This window comes from Cyrtonyx montezumae, unplaced genomic scaffold (assembly GCF_038088225.1).
Source record: "Cyrtonyx montezumae isolate F1298 unplaced genomic scaffold, pur_monq_1.0 scaffold_11, whole genome shotgun sequence".
Taxonomy (NCBI): Eukaryota; Metazoa; Chordata; class Aves; order Galliformes; family Odontophoridae; genus Cyrtonyx; species Cyrtonyx montezumae.
Genome location: NW_027071837.1, coordinates 102,569 through 122,189, shown reverse-complemented (window position 1 = coordinate 122,189; position 19,621 = coordinate 102,569). Strand labels below are relative to the sequence as shown.

At 41.9% G+C, this 19,621-nt stretch overlaps 1 protein-coding gene and 1 long non-coding RNA gene across 2 annotated transcripts in view; both read right to left on the bottom strand.

Annotated features, from left to right (window-relative positions):
• MSN (moesin) overlaps window positions 1-4,636 on the bottom strand; it is a 36,799-nt gene extending 32,163 nt beyond the window's left edge. Inside the window, exon 1 of the mRNA XM_065729189.1 lies at window positions 4,529-4,636. Coding sequence (XP_065585261.1) covers window positions 4,529-4,540 — 12 coding nt within the window. The 5' untranslated portion in view covers window positions 4,541-4,636. The remainder of the gene's footprint in view (window positions 1-4,528) is intronic.
• A 4,731-nt stretch (window positions 4,637-9,367) lies between these two features.
• LOC136044422 (uncharacterized) lies at window positions 9,368-19,621 on the bottom strand. The gene is made up of 3 exons (XR_010621816.1): window positions 19,585-19,621; window positions 19,062-19,155; window positions 9,368-9,551 (listed from the first exon to the last, which is right to left on the bottom strand). It is a non-coding gene; the product is annotated as an uncharacterized LOC136044422 (long non-coding RNA).

Genomic DNA, 19,621 nt, shown 5'->3' with positions numbered 1-19,621 from the left:
CAAACCTCTGATAGGATAAACACTCAACCCTAATGATCTGTCATTTACAGTTTTATGAACTAGGTCATGACTACCAGTTTAGATCAGGCACTCATGATAAGTCTTACTTGCTACAGTTCAAAACCACTGTAACAGATGTTTTCTGCACTGCACCAACAGTTGGAGATAGGGCTTTCCATAAAAAAGGAAAGTAAAATGTTAGCATTACATATAAAAAAGCGAGCACAAAGGTTATTGAAACTCTCTGCTTAGCTTCAGCATAGAAGGCTCAGAAGTTCCAACAGAAGCTTCTGCTGTGTCATCAGTGCCAACTGGTGCATCTGCCCCAGAAGTAAAACCCTGCTATTCTCGCCAAGGCTAGAAGCACAACACAAGATAGGGTATAAACATCCCATGACAGATACAAAGTTATAAATTTGGTAGCTACCCTGGTCCCACAGCACTCTTGGCATGTTTTAGTTACTGCTGCTTCTGAATTACAAACCCACCTCAAAAACACCAACAGGGCAACCTCGGCTTCTATAGAAGGCAAGGCCTCCAAGAGCTCTCACTCACACCTTTTCAGTGCAATTCAACACACAATAGTGTTATAAGAAAGATGCAACGGATTGTGTTTGCCCAGCAAGCTAGCACCAACAGCAGACAAAGCCCAACTTCAATCAGCAGTGCCAAATCATTCAAATTACACTGAGAGTGTAAAAAAGGGAGATACAACATCCTAGGACCAACCCTTGGTAAAGGTTGGCAGAAGGCATCTGGAATGCTTTCAGTGTTCCTTCACAGTGTGGTAGGATTCCAATCCAGGGCACCAAAAGTAAGTGCCCATCTGTTCCTAGTTACAGTTTTCATCACTGTCTACCCTCTCAGGTCTTAAGACCTCAAGAAAAGCCCACAAGAGAAAAAAAATCAAATTCCACAAACAGCGCTCTGCTTACAGCTGCCACTAAGCTGCAGTGTTTAGTAGTAAGTTGCTACACCTCAAGAAACAATTCAGCAGGTTCTCCTGATCCTTGCTACAGTCACCTTCCTTCTAACCAGACCTATTCCAATCCCAAACACAGCCTCAAAGACATTTGGAGTCCAACCATGGTCCACCAACATAAGCCAAGGGCAGGGTCCTTGCTGAATCTACTAGCCATTTTGCCACACTGAATTTCAGAAAATTTTAAAGGAAAAGGCAGCAGCAATTAAGATTTGTTTTAAAATTTGAGCTACCATAATAGAGTTGAGACCTACAAATCTCTCTTTTGTTTTGCAGACATCATGCTTGTCCAAGCTGATTTTCTCTGAAGTAGACCTGGAAGACTTATGTTCCATACATATAGAGAAACAGTTCTGCTAATACAGTAAGAGGAGTCAAAACTTCACTATCCCCAGTTTTAAGCTTTCAGCTCTGATTCTGTCAATTTATCTATATTACCTAACACAGAACTGTTATAACAGACAGTTATAAGAGTTGAATAGACACTTCATACAGGGCAGATGCTCACACTCCAAATTCTCAGTGAGAAAACCACTCACACAGCCACTAAGCCAGTACAATCACAGACAGTAGTTAATGAATTCTGATATATAGATAATACTTTTCCCAGTAGCAAAAAATACATTAAAATATCAGCACTGGAATAGATGTGACTGGTAAAAGAATCACCTTTCCTTGCATTACTTCTCCCCAGTCAAGATATTTTTTGCAATATTAAAGCAACTAACCATGTGGCTCCGACCAGCTGATAATGTGACAATCCAGTCATTTTTTATCAGGATTTGTAACCAAGTGTGACACTCAGCTCTATCAACCCTGAAATGGCTCAAGACCAGAGTACAAAACAGTGAACATGAGATCAGAGCCAATCACAGCTAACAGACTTCTAACAACCAGCAGATTTTTGGAGTCTGATGATAATTTGCAAGAGGCATTTTATCAACCAAACACTTCCACCCCTTTGTAATACAAAGCACAGGGGGAATTGAAGCACTCTTTGAAAGAGGAGTACCACTGTTTACATCCTGCACATTTAAAAATATATATATGAACAGGAGTTGGTTGCTTAACTGTAAGAGCACTCAAGATAAAACAACAAAGCCTTTGCTGGATTAGCAGGTAGATCGATGATGATCTTCTACATAGTCCACAAGGCTTTCAACAATCAAAACCCCACTTGACTGCAGACATTACACTTCACAATAGCAAATCATGTGCCACTAGTTCAAAGGTTACCAGATTTAATCTTTGTCTCCTATTAACAGTGTACTAAAGCAAAGTGCCACCATGAAAAAATCTCATGTAACTGGCAAGGTATGCAAACATTTAGCCTAGCTTACCAGAAAGCAGGAACTCAGAATTCAACAGGTTTTGCTGCTCAAGCCACAGAGCAGCCACAACATGTTCCATACGCTTGGTGAGATGAATGATAAGAGCTACCAAGCACTTTAGACACAAACGTCTTTCCTGCCCAGCCAGAACTGTTCCCTGGAACATTTCCTCCGTGTTCTTCACAATAGGTTTATTTTTGTGATGAAGCCTACATATACTATATCTAACTGCTCAAGTTTCACCTACATTTGACCTCAATTAAGGAAAGTTACTTGCATTTTATTGCTTTGCTAATTAAGTAACTATTAACAAATCTTAAGCTAGCACATTAGCGGTCATGTTTCTTTCACATGAAGAACTGATTACACAGTTATGCCAGCATCTCCTGTTCCTGCAAACCACAGTTCAAGAAATTATGCCTAAAATACTATTTCAGTTGGATCTGCAATTGTGGCAGATAGGGCAGGAAACAGAAGTGACTGATCTAGCAGGAGGCCCGCAGTTTTCCCTCTGAACAAGCACAAACACGTGAACCACTTTCTGCAGTGTACAGCAAAATACCAAAGTTTCTTTATCTATTCCAGCTCTGACTGTTCTGTAGAAAGCAGCAGATAGCGAATGTGAATCCAGCCTAGGGCGTGTCTCCAGATTGAAAGGAGGCTGCAAGCACCCTGTAACACAGTGTCAGAACACTATGATTCATCCTACCCCGCCTCAGAAGCATCTCCACGACATCTTGAGAATTTTTGGTCTGACCCATACTAAAAGAAGTCACTCCACAACCATAAACTCACTTCAGGCTAAAAAGCATCAACTGCACACAGAAGTCCCTTAACCTCAGTAAATTACACTGATCTTACTGAACTTTTGCCTTTTCTTAGGAAGCAACTCTTTACTAATCATTACTATTGTTTTAAGAAAGGCCTTTCAAAACCTTTAGAAAGGCCTGCCTTCTCAACCTTTAAGTGATTGATTTTAATATCCTTTAAGATCCCAATGTTTAAACTTAAAAACAAAAACAAGCAAACAAACAAACAAAAAAACCCGGCATAACACAATAATGCAGCTACTGTCTCAGGTAACCGGCATTTAAGACATCAGAAAAAGCAGAAGTCAGTTAAATATGTACTTAATAGCTATTTTAAAGTGATAACATTAAACTACTTAAAAAAAATAAAATCAGGGTGGATTCTGTTTCAACTTCCCTTTATTAGAGGGGTGTGGTCATTTTGTTTGGTTCTCTCCCCTACTTCTCTTGATGTAAGAGATATGGTCTTTCAGTTTGAATTCGAAGTCCCTAAGCCATTTCAGATCATCCTTCGTGAGGAAACATCCAGAGCCTTCCAGCCTGCTCCTTCCTGTTTTATCAACGAAGAAGGGCAGCAGGGACCAACTCTTTCTCCAGCCAGGAGAAATTAGATTGAAAAGAAGAAAAAAAAAAAAGAAAGAAAAAAAATCCTTATTAGTCACTGAACTCCTGCTGTTAAAGAGTCAAGTATGGACTTGAACAGACTTACTGAAGTATCAAGATCTCTCCAGCCAAGAAATTCTTGGAGTCAAGCTGGGACAAACCTCCCTCAGCAACCTAAACTGACTAATTACAAGTTGTGAAAACTTCGAACTTCTCCTCTCCACAAAGCACGTGAGAAGTAGCCATGCATTTAATTAATTCTCCATCAGGCTTTCAGAAGATTCACTCAACGCGCCCACAGCACAGCCGCGCGCAGAAGACACCGTCAAGGCAGAGAAAAGAAGGAGCCTCTTCTCTCGGACATTTTAGAGCAGACGCAGCTGCGGAGGCGGTTGCCCAGCACGCCGCTCGCCAGGCAGCCGCCTCTCGGCCGGCCCCTCCCGGCGCGAGGATGCTGCGACGGGACAGGAAGCGGGCGGCGAGGAGCGGAGCACAAGATGGAGGGGCGGGCGGCTCCCTCCCCGCCCGCCGCATCCTCGCCGCCGGGCCCGGGCTGCGCTCCCGCCGAGACCCTCCCTCCCGGTGTCACGGCCGAACCGTGGCCGCCGCCTCCGACAGCGCCTCCAAGGCCCGGGCGCCAGGGAGGGGACGAGCCCAGACGAAAAGAGCTCCCGGCGCCCCACAGAGCGACGGGGCAGGCGGCTGAGGCTCCACCATCCTCAGCCCCCCCCCCCCCGGCCCACGGAGGAAGCTCGGGGCTGGAGAGCCGGGTCACCTGTGCCGAGGGGCCGACAGGCACCTACCGTTTTCGGCATCTTCCCGGAGTCCTGGGCGCGGCGAGCCGCTCGTCCTGCGCTGCTAGAGCTCTCCGCGCTGCTTCTAACGGGACTCTATCGCCCGCCCGTCCCGGCGCAAACCCCACCCCCCCGGTGGCCGCCTTCTTTTGGGGCAGTACCGCAGCGCTCCCGCCCCTGAGCGGCAGCGGGGTGCGGCCCGGCTCCGTTAGCAGGAGCGGCGCGTACCAACCTCGCGGCGTCAGAAGGCGAGGCGGCGAGACGCTGCCGTGGCTGCAGCAGGCCTCGCCCCTCCGGAGGGACCGTCTGCTGGCAGCCTTGGATGGGGAGTGGTCGGCTGAGGCCCAGGAGGGTAAGAACTGGGTGCTCTGCCACCACCGAAATAAGGTGCCCGAGAAACCGAGATAGCTCTGAAGTTCATGTACGTGTCTGACGTCACTGGGACTTCTGGTTCTTACTAAAAGCATCGTTTTAAACATAAACCATGTGTTACGGGCAATTGCACTTTTCAGAATCCTTTTGACTTTTATTTAGGCTGAGTTATGTACACTGGGTGCAGTTTTGTGCTGGTTTGGCAGTTAGACGGTCTTGACTCATTAGGGAATTTCATATACAGGGTTTTCATAGTTGTATGTTTCACTGTAAAGCACTCCACTGGGTTCAGGTATTTGAAAAGCATAACTGAAGGGGCTGTGGCTTCCTATGGTTTGTCAGACACACCACTTCTGGTCTCAAAGCCTCCTCAGAGGCCATCACCATAATTATGTAGTGTCAAATGCATGGGTGAAAATAGTCTGAGGACCTTGCAAGAGCAGAGGAGAGGGGCAGAACTGCCTCCCTCAAGCTGCTGGTCACGCTTCTCTTGATGCAGGTATCCTTCTGGGCTGCAAGCACAAGTTGTCAGCTCATGCTGAGTCTTTTGAAAACAGACACCCTCTAATCCTTCCTCTCACGGTTGCTTGCAAGCTATTCTTCACCCAACCTGTATCTGTCCTTGGGACTGCCCCAGCCCAGGTCCAGGACCTTGCACTTGGCCTCGTTGAACTTCATGAGCCCACCTCTCAAGCCTGTCCAGGACCTTCTGTATGGCATTCCTTCCCTCTAGCGTGTAAACTGCACCACTCAGCTTGGTGTAGTCTGCAAACTTGCTGATGGTGCACTTGATCCCACTGTCCATGTTGCCTAAAAGATGTTAAATAATACCAGTCCCAGTACCCATTGCTGAGGAACACCACTTATCACCAGTTTCTACTTGGACATTGAGCTGTTGACTGCAGCACTCTGACTGCGACCATCCAGCCAATTGCTAATCCAGGGGGTGGTCCATACATCAAATCCATTTTTCTCCAATTTGGTGACCAAGATGTCTCGTGGGTCAGTGTCAAATGCTTTGCAGAAGTCCGAGTGGATGATGTCAGTTTTTCTTCCTTTATACACTAATGCTATGACTCCATCATAAAAGGCCACCACATTTGTCAGGTATGATTTGCCCTTGGTGAAGCCCTGTTGGATACCAACAATCACCTCTTTATTTCCATGTGCCATAGTAGGGTCTTTGGGAGGATCTGTTCCATGATCTTGCCAGGCACAGAAGTGAAGCTATCTGGCTTGTAGTTCCCTGGATCTTCTTTTTTCCCCTTCTTAAACTTGGGGTTATGTTTCCCCTTTTCCAATCAGTGGGAACTTCACTAGACTGCCATTACCTTTCAAATACAATGGAAAATGGCTTAGCCAATTCATCTGCCAGTTCCTTCAGAACCCATGGATAAATCTCTTCAGATCTCATGGACTTATGCACCTTCAGATTATTTACATGATCTTCAGTTATAGTAGGCAGATCTTCTTTCTCCAAGTTCTTACCTTTGCTTTCTGTATCTTGGGTGGTGTGGCTAGAGCCCTTCCTGGTTAAGACTGATGCAAAGAAGTCATTGTGCACCTCAGCTTTCTCCATAACTCTCCAGTTTCCTTCCAGAGAAGGCCCCCATCTTCCCTGGCTTTCCTGGACAGGAAGATAAATTATTCCATCCACCATGTAACGATGTAATAAAACATACCAACAAACCAAAACCAACCAAACAAACAAAAATAACAGTCATTAGTCCTACAAGATGTATTTTAGAGGGCTGAAACAAAGTTAGCTTTGATTTATACAGGCAAAAGAGGGCTCAAGATGAAATTGTTACTGTAATGCGATAACTACATTTGCACTGTGCTATAGTTTTAGATTTTCTTCTATTTAAAATTACACATCCTGGTTATGTGCTATTCTTTGAATAGCAGGTAAGCATTATTCTCCTGCTCCTACAGCTTCCTTCTTCTCAAACACTGATGCCTACAAATTCCCTGTGAGATTCTGTTGATGATGATTTAAAAGCATTTAATTTCTTAGAAGTATAAAGCATCTTCTCTCCTCAAAAATACTATCACTGTTTCCAAATACCTGTGCCTCTTGATCACCTTTTTATGCCTTGAGTATCAAGATAAGCTTTTGCAGTGATTCTCAAGCTGGGAGGATGAGAATGGAAGAGAGCACAGTACCTAGAGATGCAAGATTTGAAAAGGCTGAGGGTAATTCCATGCCCACACAGCTGCTGGGACACTGCAAAAGCTGACATCAGACACATTGCCCATTTATCTGATCCCCTTTCCGCCTCAAAGAATGGAGCTCATTACAGTGGGTGTTTCCAGCTCCTTTGTCAGTTCCACAAGTAAGAAATAGAAGGATTTGAGTATGACAGATGTTCTGTAAAGACTTTTCCTAATTCCCCCCTGCATATAAACTCCCTGCTGTCAGAAAGGCCTACATGGAACAAAGAAAGCATCAGAACTAGTGATAACGTCTCGCTGTAAGGCCCAAAAACACTTTGTCTCTGCCTGGAGACTGTGTTTGTGCCAGAGGAAGCTGAAGAGAAGATTTTCAAACTAGATGAAGGTTGTGCAAAGCATGCAATGGCAATGACTGTACAAATAAAATGCCTGTGAAAGAACCACACATCTGCTAGAATTACCTTTTCTTAAGATGTTCTCTTACTGTAGCATATAAGAATAAATGGTTATATGTTGTTTTCTACACCTTATCAGTCTTTCAGCAAGGGGAAGAATAAGGGGAAATCTAACAGATATTCTGGGACATGACTCCAAATATTTGCAGCTCAAATAATAGATAATACAGCTAGCAAGGACAACACAGGGAATGGGCATAAACTGCCAGTTTGAGCGAAAGGTACTCATGTAAAAATGCTCAGAATACTATACAAAATTGGAAAAACGTGAGCTTTACAAACTGACACTGTCACTTTTCCTCAGAGCAAGAGGATGGGCGTAAGTACCCCTGGCCCATTCAATCTTAAACTAATCAAGAGAGATTATTCCTATGGATGATGGAGGAATCAATTCATAACAGGACAATTCAAAGCATTGTATGTACAAAATCTAGAAAATCTTTAATTTAATAGAACTCAACCCAGCAAGTGCTTATATGCAATGCTGGCAGACTTAGCCACAGAAAGGGAGATGGCTTAGATTCTAAAGCTAAGATTTTCAGTTGTGCCCCAGAACAGCAGGCCCTTTGGGAGTTAAGGTTGCTTTTTTCTCCCTTCTGCTGTTTCTTTCTCAGGCATTTGATAGGGAGCCAAGTTGATGGCACTGCTGTGATGACCATGTAGGACTCCTGCCTTTCTGACTCAGAGATCAGGAATTCCGAGAATATAGTTAAGGACACCCAGCAAGTCCTTTCATGTGTCCCAGAGAAACGGCAGCTGAGCACTGGGCTGCAGTTGGCTCTCATACGGGTGACCCCTGGATAAGAGTCTATCAGGAAGGCACGCACTTACACATTGGGGATTTCTGAATGTTTCATAATGTAATTATCAGGCGTATATACATACAGAGGCAGTTCAAGAAAATAAAAAGGGGCCACAGAAGAACCACCATTACTGAACAGGAACCAAGGAGAAGCCAATTCTGGGTGGGTTGTTCAAATCAGTATGTTTTTTTTGTCTGCTTAAAACAAAATCACGCCTAAGAGCACATGGATCACTAACACCCACAGTGAAATATTACAGCTAGTCTCTAACTGTAAAGGGAGCCTGATCACAACAGGAAACAGTGGAGGCAGGCCAGTGGTGCTGTGATACATTGGGTAGGGTGTGTTGATTGCTACTATTCACCCATAAAGGTTTTCCAGCCACACAAAACCACTAAGAACAGCTGGGGTCTTTTTTTTTATAAAAAAAAACCAATACTTAGTTCATGGGATGACAAAGGAAGAGCAATACAGTCAGGAAGGAAGGAGGCCCTGCAAGCTATATTAATTTCTAATGGAATCTACAGAATTATATCAGCACTGAATTTGAGATAAATGAAGTGAGAGCAAATTATTTTGGGCACTGTTGCAAAATTTATTAGAAGTATTAGAGCTCTTTGCACAAGCGTCAGTAGTTTGCCTACCCTGGTTCAGGGGAATAAACTTACTGAGTATAGACAGAAACTGACAGTCTTCATTATCTTCCATAAGATGCACAACAATTCCTGTGACAAGATGTCAGTGACAATTATAGTTTTGATTAATCTCTCATAATTCAGGGAAGCTATCACCGGTACTACTTCCCTCTTTACCCCACTATTTTGCTAAAGATAGTTCCTAAAAAACAAAAGGCAAGTTATTGATTTCAAAGTTGTCATCATCAGTTGAGGAATATCAAAGAGACTGTATTTATTGAAGTACTTAATTCTCCCTCTCCACACACATCTTGCCCCCTCCAGTTCTTCATTCCCCATGCTTCACATTCTGGGCAATTACTCAGAGAATATTCTTTCACTGCTGCTTTTGTAATCCTCAGAGCTCACAAAAGGAGTCCAGTCCTCCAGAGCTCTATTTGCCTTCATGTCAGGATCAACTCTTCACTAAATGGTTATCAACTTTGCAAGGACTTGAGGAAATCCTGTATTCACTTCCCTTTTAGTGATGGGTAAAACAATGAGCTCTCATTTACATTGATTACAAGGGCTGTAAACTTCGATGTAGAGAAATCTGTAGAAAGACAAATACTTAAATTTACCAGAAAAAAAGTTTTTCTTGCCTATCCTGTCCTTACAGAGACACACACACACTTTCCTACATGGACTAGTTTATGAGATTAAACTGGATCCATCTTGAGCACCAGCCAGGAACCCAATACACAGAGATTAATGATCAAGTCATCAAGTATCTTCCCCATAAAAAGCTCCAGGAGGAGCTAAAATAGATCTGAATACAAGTGCACATTTGATGTTGATGCAGGGAAGAAAAGATCAGTTATCTCAGCATGATTCTGATCGTCACTTTCACTGTCTTCACATCAGAGTGATTATTAAAAGTTACTTGCAATTGACTTTGAATCATGGAGACCTTGACCCTTAGTTAGAAAGAGCCTTAGTTAGAAAAGCAAATAAGCTAAAATGGCAGTAAAATGGACTTTATCTTGATGTTGATATCTATTCCAAAAACCATTATGAAAGAAGAAGTAATTTTAACTACTCATTCATATTCTTTTTTTTTTTTTTAATTCCCCAATCACATAAGCCTTTGGATTCTATGATTCTCCAAACCCTTGTTAAAGATTTCCCCAGGCATTATGCTGGCATCCACAAATATCTTCAAAAAGCATATGAGGAATCTCTGACCACTCATTCTTTGTTGTTGTAGAAAATAAAGAAGCAAAGAATGTGTGGCAGAGGAAATGAAGAGCTTGTTTTATGGGAGTAGAAAGCAGTGAACAGGAAAGTGAGAGCTCCGCAGGGACAGCGATAACAAACCTCAGCTCTTCAGAAGTCTTGTGGCTGCCATTTACACAGGATCTACCTACACTGTTCAAACATTACAAAAAATCAAACATCACTTTTTTATATAAAAATGACCTATTTGCTTCTCTCTGAAGAAAGTAAAAGTACCCGAGACATTGAAAATTCACAAAACCCATCCTAAGAAAAATTTGGTTGTTGAAATACTGTCTTTTTTTTTTTTTTTCTTCAAAAAAGGGACAGAGACTAGAATATAGCTCTCCTTAGCATCCAGTCAGCCACTGGCGCAGCTTACAGGACTTGCTCGTTCTTTTTTTTTTTTTATTAGCCCAACTATAAAATTAATGCAATAATACTGGCTATCGTAGAGGCACAGACAAAGTTTCCATCTTCAGCAGGGCAGATACTATACTTCATGTTAATTATTTGCTAATAAACATTTATACACAATGTCTAAACTATTAATTGAAAATATTTGTTTCTTGATATTTTCTTGAGACTGTCAGTGCAGAGAATGCATTCAGTATGACCTTGAACACCTCCAGGGATGGAGCACCCACATATCTCTGGACAGCCTGTGCCAGGCCTTTACCACCTTCTGAGTAAAGAATTTCCTACTCACATCTAACATAAGACTACCCTCTTTTAGTTTAAAATCATTTCCCCTTGACCTATCACTATCAGATCATGTTGAAATACCGCCAACTGAAATTTGTATAACAGATGCAGATAATCAAGGAGCCTAACACTCCACATCTTAATACTTTGTATCATCATGCACAGCAAAATGTCTAAGTTCTTTTACTTGAAAAAATGTTTCTTTACTCACATTGTACAGTTGCCAAGATCAGCTGGAAAGTCAGCCAGGTACCAGATCCACTTACTCTGCAGTGGCACAAATACTGTTATATGGTAGAATCTGAACTTCTCAGTATTACAGCATATCCATTTGTGGATGCTGTTCTTTATAGAAAGTGGTGGTGCAGCCTGCCAACCTGAGAATTTCCTTGCTTACTTGAAAGATTCAAACTCAGAGTGAGAGAATAATAGACTCTGACAGTGGTCTTGCCCAAGTGTATCAGTAACCCCAGGGACAGCAGGATACAACCCCAGTGCTGTGTGAATGCGTGCATGCAGGAGTGAGTGAGCTGGAGAGCAAGTGGCAGAGGAGGAGCTTGCTATCATCACCAACTTTGAGCAAAAACTGCATTTTACTGAAGTCTGGGGCTCTCAAGAACACTTGAAAACAGCCCTTTGTCTCTTATGGAGTTCTTCCTGCTCACTTTTTCTCCTTTAGGTTCCAGCTAGACAAGAGAACAGAAAGCTATACTATATGCACAGTCTGCTTCATGATCCTATTTCACAAACTTATGTCTCCAGAAAGCTGCTCACTGCCTTCTTACATGGCACAGGAAGGCCCAAGTGTCCTTTAATGTTCCCAGCCTAAGCCCATCTCCCCTTTGCACTCATGTAATGCTACTCCAGAGTCATCTATCAGAAGTTATAAGTCCTGAAGCAGTAGCCAGTAAGTTAGGCATGTGCCTACCCTCAGGCAGCCCTGCCTCTGATACTGAGCTGCAGTTCATTCAGCTGCAGGCCAGTATGGTATGCAGGCTATAACTGAGCAGGATTAAGAAGTTTTCACCCCTTCTGTCATCACTACACATAACTCTCCTGGGAATCATCAGTTACTCAGCCACCAGATTGTATTAGTAAGCACCTACGCTAACTTTTTAGGAGTTGATTTTTGAAGTGAATTTCCCATTCACTCCACTTAGTTTCCTGTCATTTTGTAGTCTCATAATTGGTGGACTAAATTCCTTTTGGATGAAAATAGACCAGATGTGCTACAAGAGTACACCTATTGAGCTCCAGCAATAATTTGGTTAACAGGACAAGAATAGAGCACCCCCAAAACTAGCTCCCTCTGAAGCACATTTTGTGTAAATGTTAAATGTTTAACAGCAGCTGTTTTGTTTTCCAGATCTGCCTCTGTTAAACCACTACTTAATGCAGACACACCTACCTGTCAAAATAAGCCAGGCTTGCCTGTGTGTCTATTGAACCTGCTTAGGCATTTTTATTAGGACAGACTTCAAGCTACATCAGAGCTGCTAGAACTAAACCCAAAGCATACCTGGGAGCCAGGCTGGCCAATGGTGCACTGATCATTAAGCTGTAGTTTTGAAGTTGCCTTCTAAATTCTCCTCCCCTCTGCAAAACGCCACAGTCTCAGTCTCTACTGACAGAAGTAAAACTCTTCCTGGAATGTGTGTGCACCCACAAGTAAGTGCTCACACACAGAGTTGCTGGTGTTGCTGCTTATAAATCTAACTTCTCCCTACTGTTCCAGGGCTCCTCATTGGCTCAGTGGTCCAGTTCACAAAGAGCAGGAGGGAACTCTCAGTCTCCACATGAACATTAAGTCATTTCTCCCCGTCTTATTGAAACCACATCAAAATTGATGCACTACGGTCTTAGCGATAAAGAGGAGAAAGAAAACTGGCCCATGTTTCCAGCTACTGACATACAATATGGAAGATGATCTCGCACTTTTATAGACAGATCACCCTTTACCAGTTCTTACCATGGCATCATTCATTTTTCCTAAGAATTTTGATCTATTTTTGTTGGCCATAAAGTACACAGAGTTGCCAGTCATTTTTATTCCAGTGCAGGAACATTAAATACTGAAGATGTTATTTTTGGATCCTGCTCGAATTGTGTGGTTTTTTTCCCCCCCAGGTGAGAACCAAACCTTGACAGAAGACAGTGTTGTCTAGGTAAGCATTACAGCTGCTTCTGTGCTAGGATGTAAAGCAGACTCAAAACAAATAACTAATTAATTGTAAACAATCCAGAGCATCATTGTACAGGAGGTGTCTGGGGCTGGAGTATAACCTGAAATGTTCAATACCTCTCCCACCCAGCTGATTCATTCACAAGTGAAGGGAACTCCCTTCCATCCTGTTACATGACAAGTGTGATCTGAAGTCAGGATTACACAACTGTGAGAGGCTGACACCTACCTAATACTAATTCCCTCCAACACACTATATGCAGTCTTTTTTTAAAATCACAGCTGAACACAGTGATGCACCTCACATCACACTGTTCCAGTTAAACACAGATGTAACATTGCATAATTTCTATTTCCTACAGTTTTAGTAAATACTCCCTTGCCATTCCATCTCTGATCTTAAAATGCAGAGAGTTAGAGATTGATAGGTGGGTAAATAGACTGATACATAGTAGACAGATAAGTAAGTAGATGTATAGATGCATACGCACTTGCATAGTGTTCTTAAATATTCTCTGTCCTAAAAGTGACTGCCATTCAGCAATAGACAGAATCAAATACTCCATCCCAGTAATACCTGTTCTGTTTCAGGAATATTCTTCTATCTTCATGGGGACCTACAAGTTTATATTTTCAAAACATAGCCATAAGGATTTTTTCTTTGTCTTACAGTTTCTTCTCACTCAACTAATTTCTGTCTTTGAAGTTTCATTTTTCTTAAAAACAAACAAATTGGAAAGGAAAAGTAAATCCCGAGTTAAAATGACAAGGAGAAAAGCTCTCAGTGACAAAACCAGTTTGTCTCACAATGTTTAGGCTTGGAAATCTCCAAGCTTAGACAACTTCTCCCTTCGTGAACAGAAATGTCCATACTCAGCAATCCAGGGGGCAGGGAGGATTTGTTTACTGATGAAGATGCCTCACTCATTGCAGGAGAATTGGACTAGATGACCTTTAAGGGTTCCTTTCAACTCAAATGATTACATGAAGTCTGTACAGCGCTCTGTAAACACAGAAGTTCTCCATACCATTCTATTTTAGAAACCACAGAGCCATCAGGATACTAAAGTCCCTCTCAGCTAATGATTCCCTCTCAGCATATAGCTAATCATTGAGTAGAAAAGATGGATCCTCAAGAGCACAGGAAATATCTGAACTCCTCCCTAACACCAGTGAGCTAGATGGCCTCCTGACACTCCCAGGACTGAGTCACAACATACCAAACTTTTTTTGTCCGTGGACCTTCTTGATTTCTGTAATGAGAAAGAAGCAGCAGGGCATGGGTCAAGCTGCCTCTTCCCTGAATCACAGGACGCAGCTTCACTAACCTGTCAGCAAGCCAACTCGGACTCACAGCACATCACCCTTTCAGATGGGTGGCGGGGATTAACAGAGTGCAGCAATTTTGTACAGCAACAGTTACTGACCATACGAGTGAAGCCTCATAGATCACGGTGCTGTCTCTGTAGGGAAAAGCAACTTGCCTCACACAGAGCTCTAGACTACCAGAGAACACTTGCTGTCCTCTGCTGACAGCTACCAGATGAGCATCTAATCAGAATCAGTCAGCAGGCACCTGGTTTGCTGGAATGAGCTTAACTCAATGTTTGCTTATATTACCTAGTTTCTCTTCATGCCCTGCTATGAGCAACATACAAAAATAATGAACAGACCTACACATTTTGAAACACATTGAGAACTAGAGAATGAGTTTGAGATTTTCTGCTTCTTTGCTTCAGCCAAATCACTACTTTCATACTTAAAGGAGTTGTTTTCATTATTCGTATTATTGTAGACTTAAAATACATACACACACACGCACATGCATACCAGTTCCAGTACATCAGGTTCATTTAAAAAATGCTGTGGATACTAAAAATTCAAAGCTGAATCATCAAAGCTGTCAATATTGCTTTACTTACCACAATGAATGTCAGTAATGAAATAATATTTAGCTCCATATCTCTGGACATGTTTAAACTAACAGTCCTCTGAGAGAAACTTTAGTTCTAAACTTTATGTTATAATGCATATTCTCACTGAAGGACTGGTCCACAATACTGACTATATTTTAGTCTATACCTATAAATCTAAAGCTATAAATTAGAATCCAATAGATTATTATGCACTTCATAAATCATGAGGCTTGGCTTCTTAATTGTTTTGTCATTTACCTGTTGGCTTTTTCATCTCACTATGAGATGTGTATCAGCATTATGGAGATAAAAAGATACACTTCTTTTCAAAAGTGAAACTGAGATTCTGATCTCGTCATAGGAGTCCAGCAGACAGGTATTTAAGACTTTTGCATTTGATATAAACAGCAAAAAAAAAAATAATCATCTCCAGCTCTTCAAGTCATTAAACAGAAGTTCTCCATTGTGTCTAGGAGTTGAATAATGACATAGCAGTAGTGTGTTGTGTTGATCCTCCCCCACTGTGACATATTTCTGCCTTCTACTTGAGTTGACACATGAAGAGCTAGGAAGCTTCATAAGTCCTGTTTTGCTTTTGGCAGCTATAACAGTAGCATTCCCCTCATCTCACTCCTGCATGTTTCCTTGAAATTCACACTAGCAAGGTTAGAGCTGCACAGCAGAGACTTTTCCTCTTTTTCAACGACCAATAAAAGGGAGCAGAAACCACAGCCTATTAGAGCCTTTTCTTTACCTGCATTCACAGTATCACAGGGTTTGGAAGGGACCTTAGGAAATCATATATTCCAACACCCTCTGGTAAAATAGGTTGTATTTACCATAGATTATTCAACGAGGAAAGCTGCTGACAATACCAGAGGAAGCACAGTGGAGAAAAAACACAACAAAGGATTAAGTGGTACCCAGACAAGATTTACAAAGTTGCCTTCTTTGATTGCTGATGCACAGAAGAGCTGTGTATTACAGAAGTAAATAACCTCCTTTTACCTTAATACCTGCAGGAAGCTTTCTTGTTGCCTCTCGTAGAATCATGGAAAGAGAAAACAGGATCACAAGGAGATTCCAAATGTCAGCTAGCAATTAACTAATCTCTGTCTTGTGGACACTTGGTGGGCCACAGAAAATAAGATATACACACACATTACTTCACAAAAGCGCAGACAAAATACAGGTAATAAATGAAAAACTCACATTTGAGACAAAATGGTATTTTGCTTTTGACAGAAAAAAAAACCAACGTGGCAGCGCAGCAAAGAACAATATTGAATTCTTTAATCCTCAGATGAAAAGGATTGAGAAAAACTGATCAAACCCATTTCTCCACAGAGGACAGAAGTAGATTGCAGTGAATAAAGTGAAGAGCAGCAAGCTGTGTAAGCAAGTCATTCCTGTGCTGTGGAAAGAGAGGACCTGCTGACATGGCTAGATTATTTTCTTGCATGAGAAGGGATGGATATCCTAGAAGTACTCAACATGGCATCTTAGATGAATATTCACACCACACCAAACTTATCAGCTACCCACAAAGGTAGAACTTTAATAATTCATCTGTCATCAGGTACTCATCCCTACTGCTGACCACTCTGCCATTTGGCAAGCCACATCTTTTTATGTCTCGTAAAAATCCCAGAGCCAGAATAGTGGCACACTAGATCTGGTAGATGCAATGCTTAATAGGAGCTCCTCTCCTCCCTCCACTGCCAAGACCACATGATAACCTCAGCCCTCAAATGAAATACAGAAAAATGGAAATAACTTCAGGGCTTCAATACTTGACAGCTATCCCAGTGGCATCTGAGTAATCTGCTTTCCTAGTACCTTACTTCAAGGTTCCTAGACCTTAGTGGATGCAGTGTTTTGTTGCAGTTGCACATAAACTTAAACTCCCAGCACCGCAAATGGGCAGCAGTGGCAACGAAGAGTGAACTACTTAATGAGTGATAATCATCTTATATAAATAGCTTTGAAAGGAGCTCAGCATGGCAAATAACTGAATGACTCGGTGCTCCTATCCAGAAATAGCAGAAAAGGGACAACTCCCTTTCGTATTCCAGTAAATCCAAGGTAGAGTAACAACAGCAAAACTTACACATAGCTGTTAAATTTTCTAGTAAACTGCAAGACCATTCTGTTCATTTTAATGTCAAATCCCAAGCACATTTTATTTACTAGTCTTAATTTTATCATTTTTCTCTTGACTAGCTTTCTTCAGACTTGCAAAATCTAATTCATGGTAAAACAGATCTAATTTGCTGATAGTATTTGGATGTATGGGATTAGTATAGAACCACATAAAGAAAATAAGTTCTATTTTAAAAGGTAGAATCTCATTCAATTATCAGCGACTGTTTACATATAAAGTGAAAATAGCAATTTCTCCTGTTTCAGGAACAAAAAGTTACCCTGTAATTATTGGTATATGAGACAGTAAGAGTCCAAATGATTACAACTACAGTACTGTATTCTGAAGTTTGTTACTCTGATTATGAAGAAAAAAATTGCAGATGTCCAACTGTGGTCTGCCTGAATGCCTGGTCACAGAAACTGTGGCTGAAGGGCGTGGTGTGGATTGGGCCAACTTCTATCCCTCTCAGAAAAGCTATGAAAATCCATTTCTATGAATTTGAATCTGTTCTTGCTTAGAGTGGTACAGACTGAGAAGAGTGAATCAGGATTAACTGTAACTGAGACACAAATCTGACTGATTGAGACAAATTCCAGGATAGTTCATGTATCCAGGCTCAAAATAGCTTGGCTCTTCATTTTCCGGACAAATGACTTCTGATGTAGTACACAAGAAAGGAGGAAGAATGTTTCACTGTCAATCTCTGCTACATTTGGGACCAGCTGCACCTTTCAAAACGATCAATTTAATTCCATATTCAACCATTCCACATTATCTATAGTCTTTCGACTTAACTGCCATATTTGTAGAATGGGAATAGAAGCAAGTACTATAAAAAAGTAGGTGTCTGGAACAAATAACTGGCATGATTAGGCAAAGAGCTTACCTCTGCTTGTCCTCTGCTAAGAGCATTTCTTACATTTCCGCCCTACTTTAAAGCAAGCCCAGTTCCAGGCAACAATGCATCATGAGGCATAAATGGTTCCTCTTTAGGAAAAGAAAAAGCAGTTTTTCCTGTTTATGAAATCCCCACACTGCCAAGAACAAGAAAGCTTTTGAAACTCTACCTTTGCTGCTCACAGAGCTTCACTGCCTTATAGGGTCTGAATCCCTTGGATTCACACTGGGGGCGGGCTGGGAATGCTGACTTTTCCTCCTTCTGGGTGATTCTGGGAGGTCTGCAAGTGATGTCATAGTACATTTTAGGCTACAATAACAGGAAATCATCAAGTGTTTATACTGGCAAACTGGGCTGTGATGTGATTTTCCTCTTGTTTCTCCCCCTCCCCCCCCCGCCTCACCCCCACCATTGACTTCCTTGGTATATGTGCTTCCTCTGATTAAAATACTACCAAGGTAACAACACTGGAGGATGAAAAAGGCAAGCAAGGGAGGGAGGCAGAAAGGCATATTTTGAAGGGATGTTTCTCTCAGTATTACACACTAACCGCACCCTCCCCATACATATGCTGTGTTAGTACAGCAGCTCAAACATAGGTCAGAACCTTGACCTGTTAAAGCACTAGAGGATACACCTCTCCAGGCTGCAGATATGAAGAAACTCTCTCCACAATAGCACAGGCGAATCACAGAACAGATCTCACAAAATTTTGCTTCTGAATTTCTCGGGCTGCAGAAACCATGCCACATAGATGGGATTCAAAGCATGTTGGATAGGCTGATGGACTCCAAGGAAAAGGGGGCCACACTTCCAGGCTTGGGTCAGCTGTGGAAGGATGCAAATTACCTATACATAGAGTCCATATCACAATATGACACATCAATTTTCAGTACGAGGTCCCTGAGAGTGCATAGTTTGGGCAGAATTTAAAGCATTGCTTGGACCAGGGATGCACCGCACAAGCTAGTAGAAATGAAGACAGAAAATGAACAGCTTACCTGAGGCCACAGTTGTCCAAGCTGATGGAAGTCATGGATTCTTAGCTGATACGAGTGTATTCTTTCTTCTTCTGCATCTCCTCTCTCTTCTCTTCTCTTGCTTGGAATGCAAGAATGGAGAAGGTAGCAAATAAATAACTTCATTTCTATTGTCTCTTTCTCTCCATTCATTCAACATCAGCAACGCTGGCAGCTTTGAATAAGGCCAGGAAATCTCCCAAAGAGAAAAGCAAAAAGACTGAGACAGCCACTCAGCAAAATCAGCCTAGACTACAGTGTCTGTCTTGAAGCACCATGGCTGTGTTTGGTGTGTTTAGAAATTGTAGATGTTCAATTAAAAAACAAACAAACTCAAAAGCAGGTAAGCAGGAATATTTTCAGGAAAAAAAAACAAACAACCAATACAGTCAGAGGCACTGACACTTGAAGTCTATGTTGCAAGCATATTTGCAATTGAAAGCGGTTAGCAGAAGAAACAGGCACCATGAAGATGTGACTTTACAATTTTAAGTCTCTCACTTACCTGTGGCCAGCAGTGGGATGATATAATCAGTAGTAAA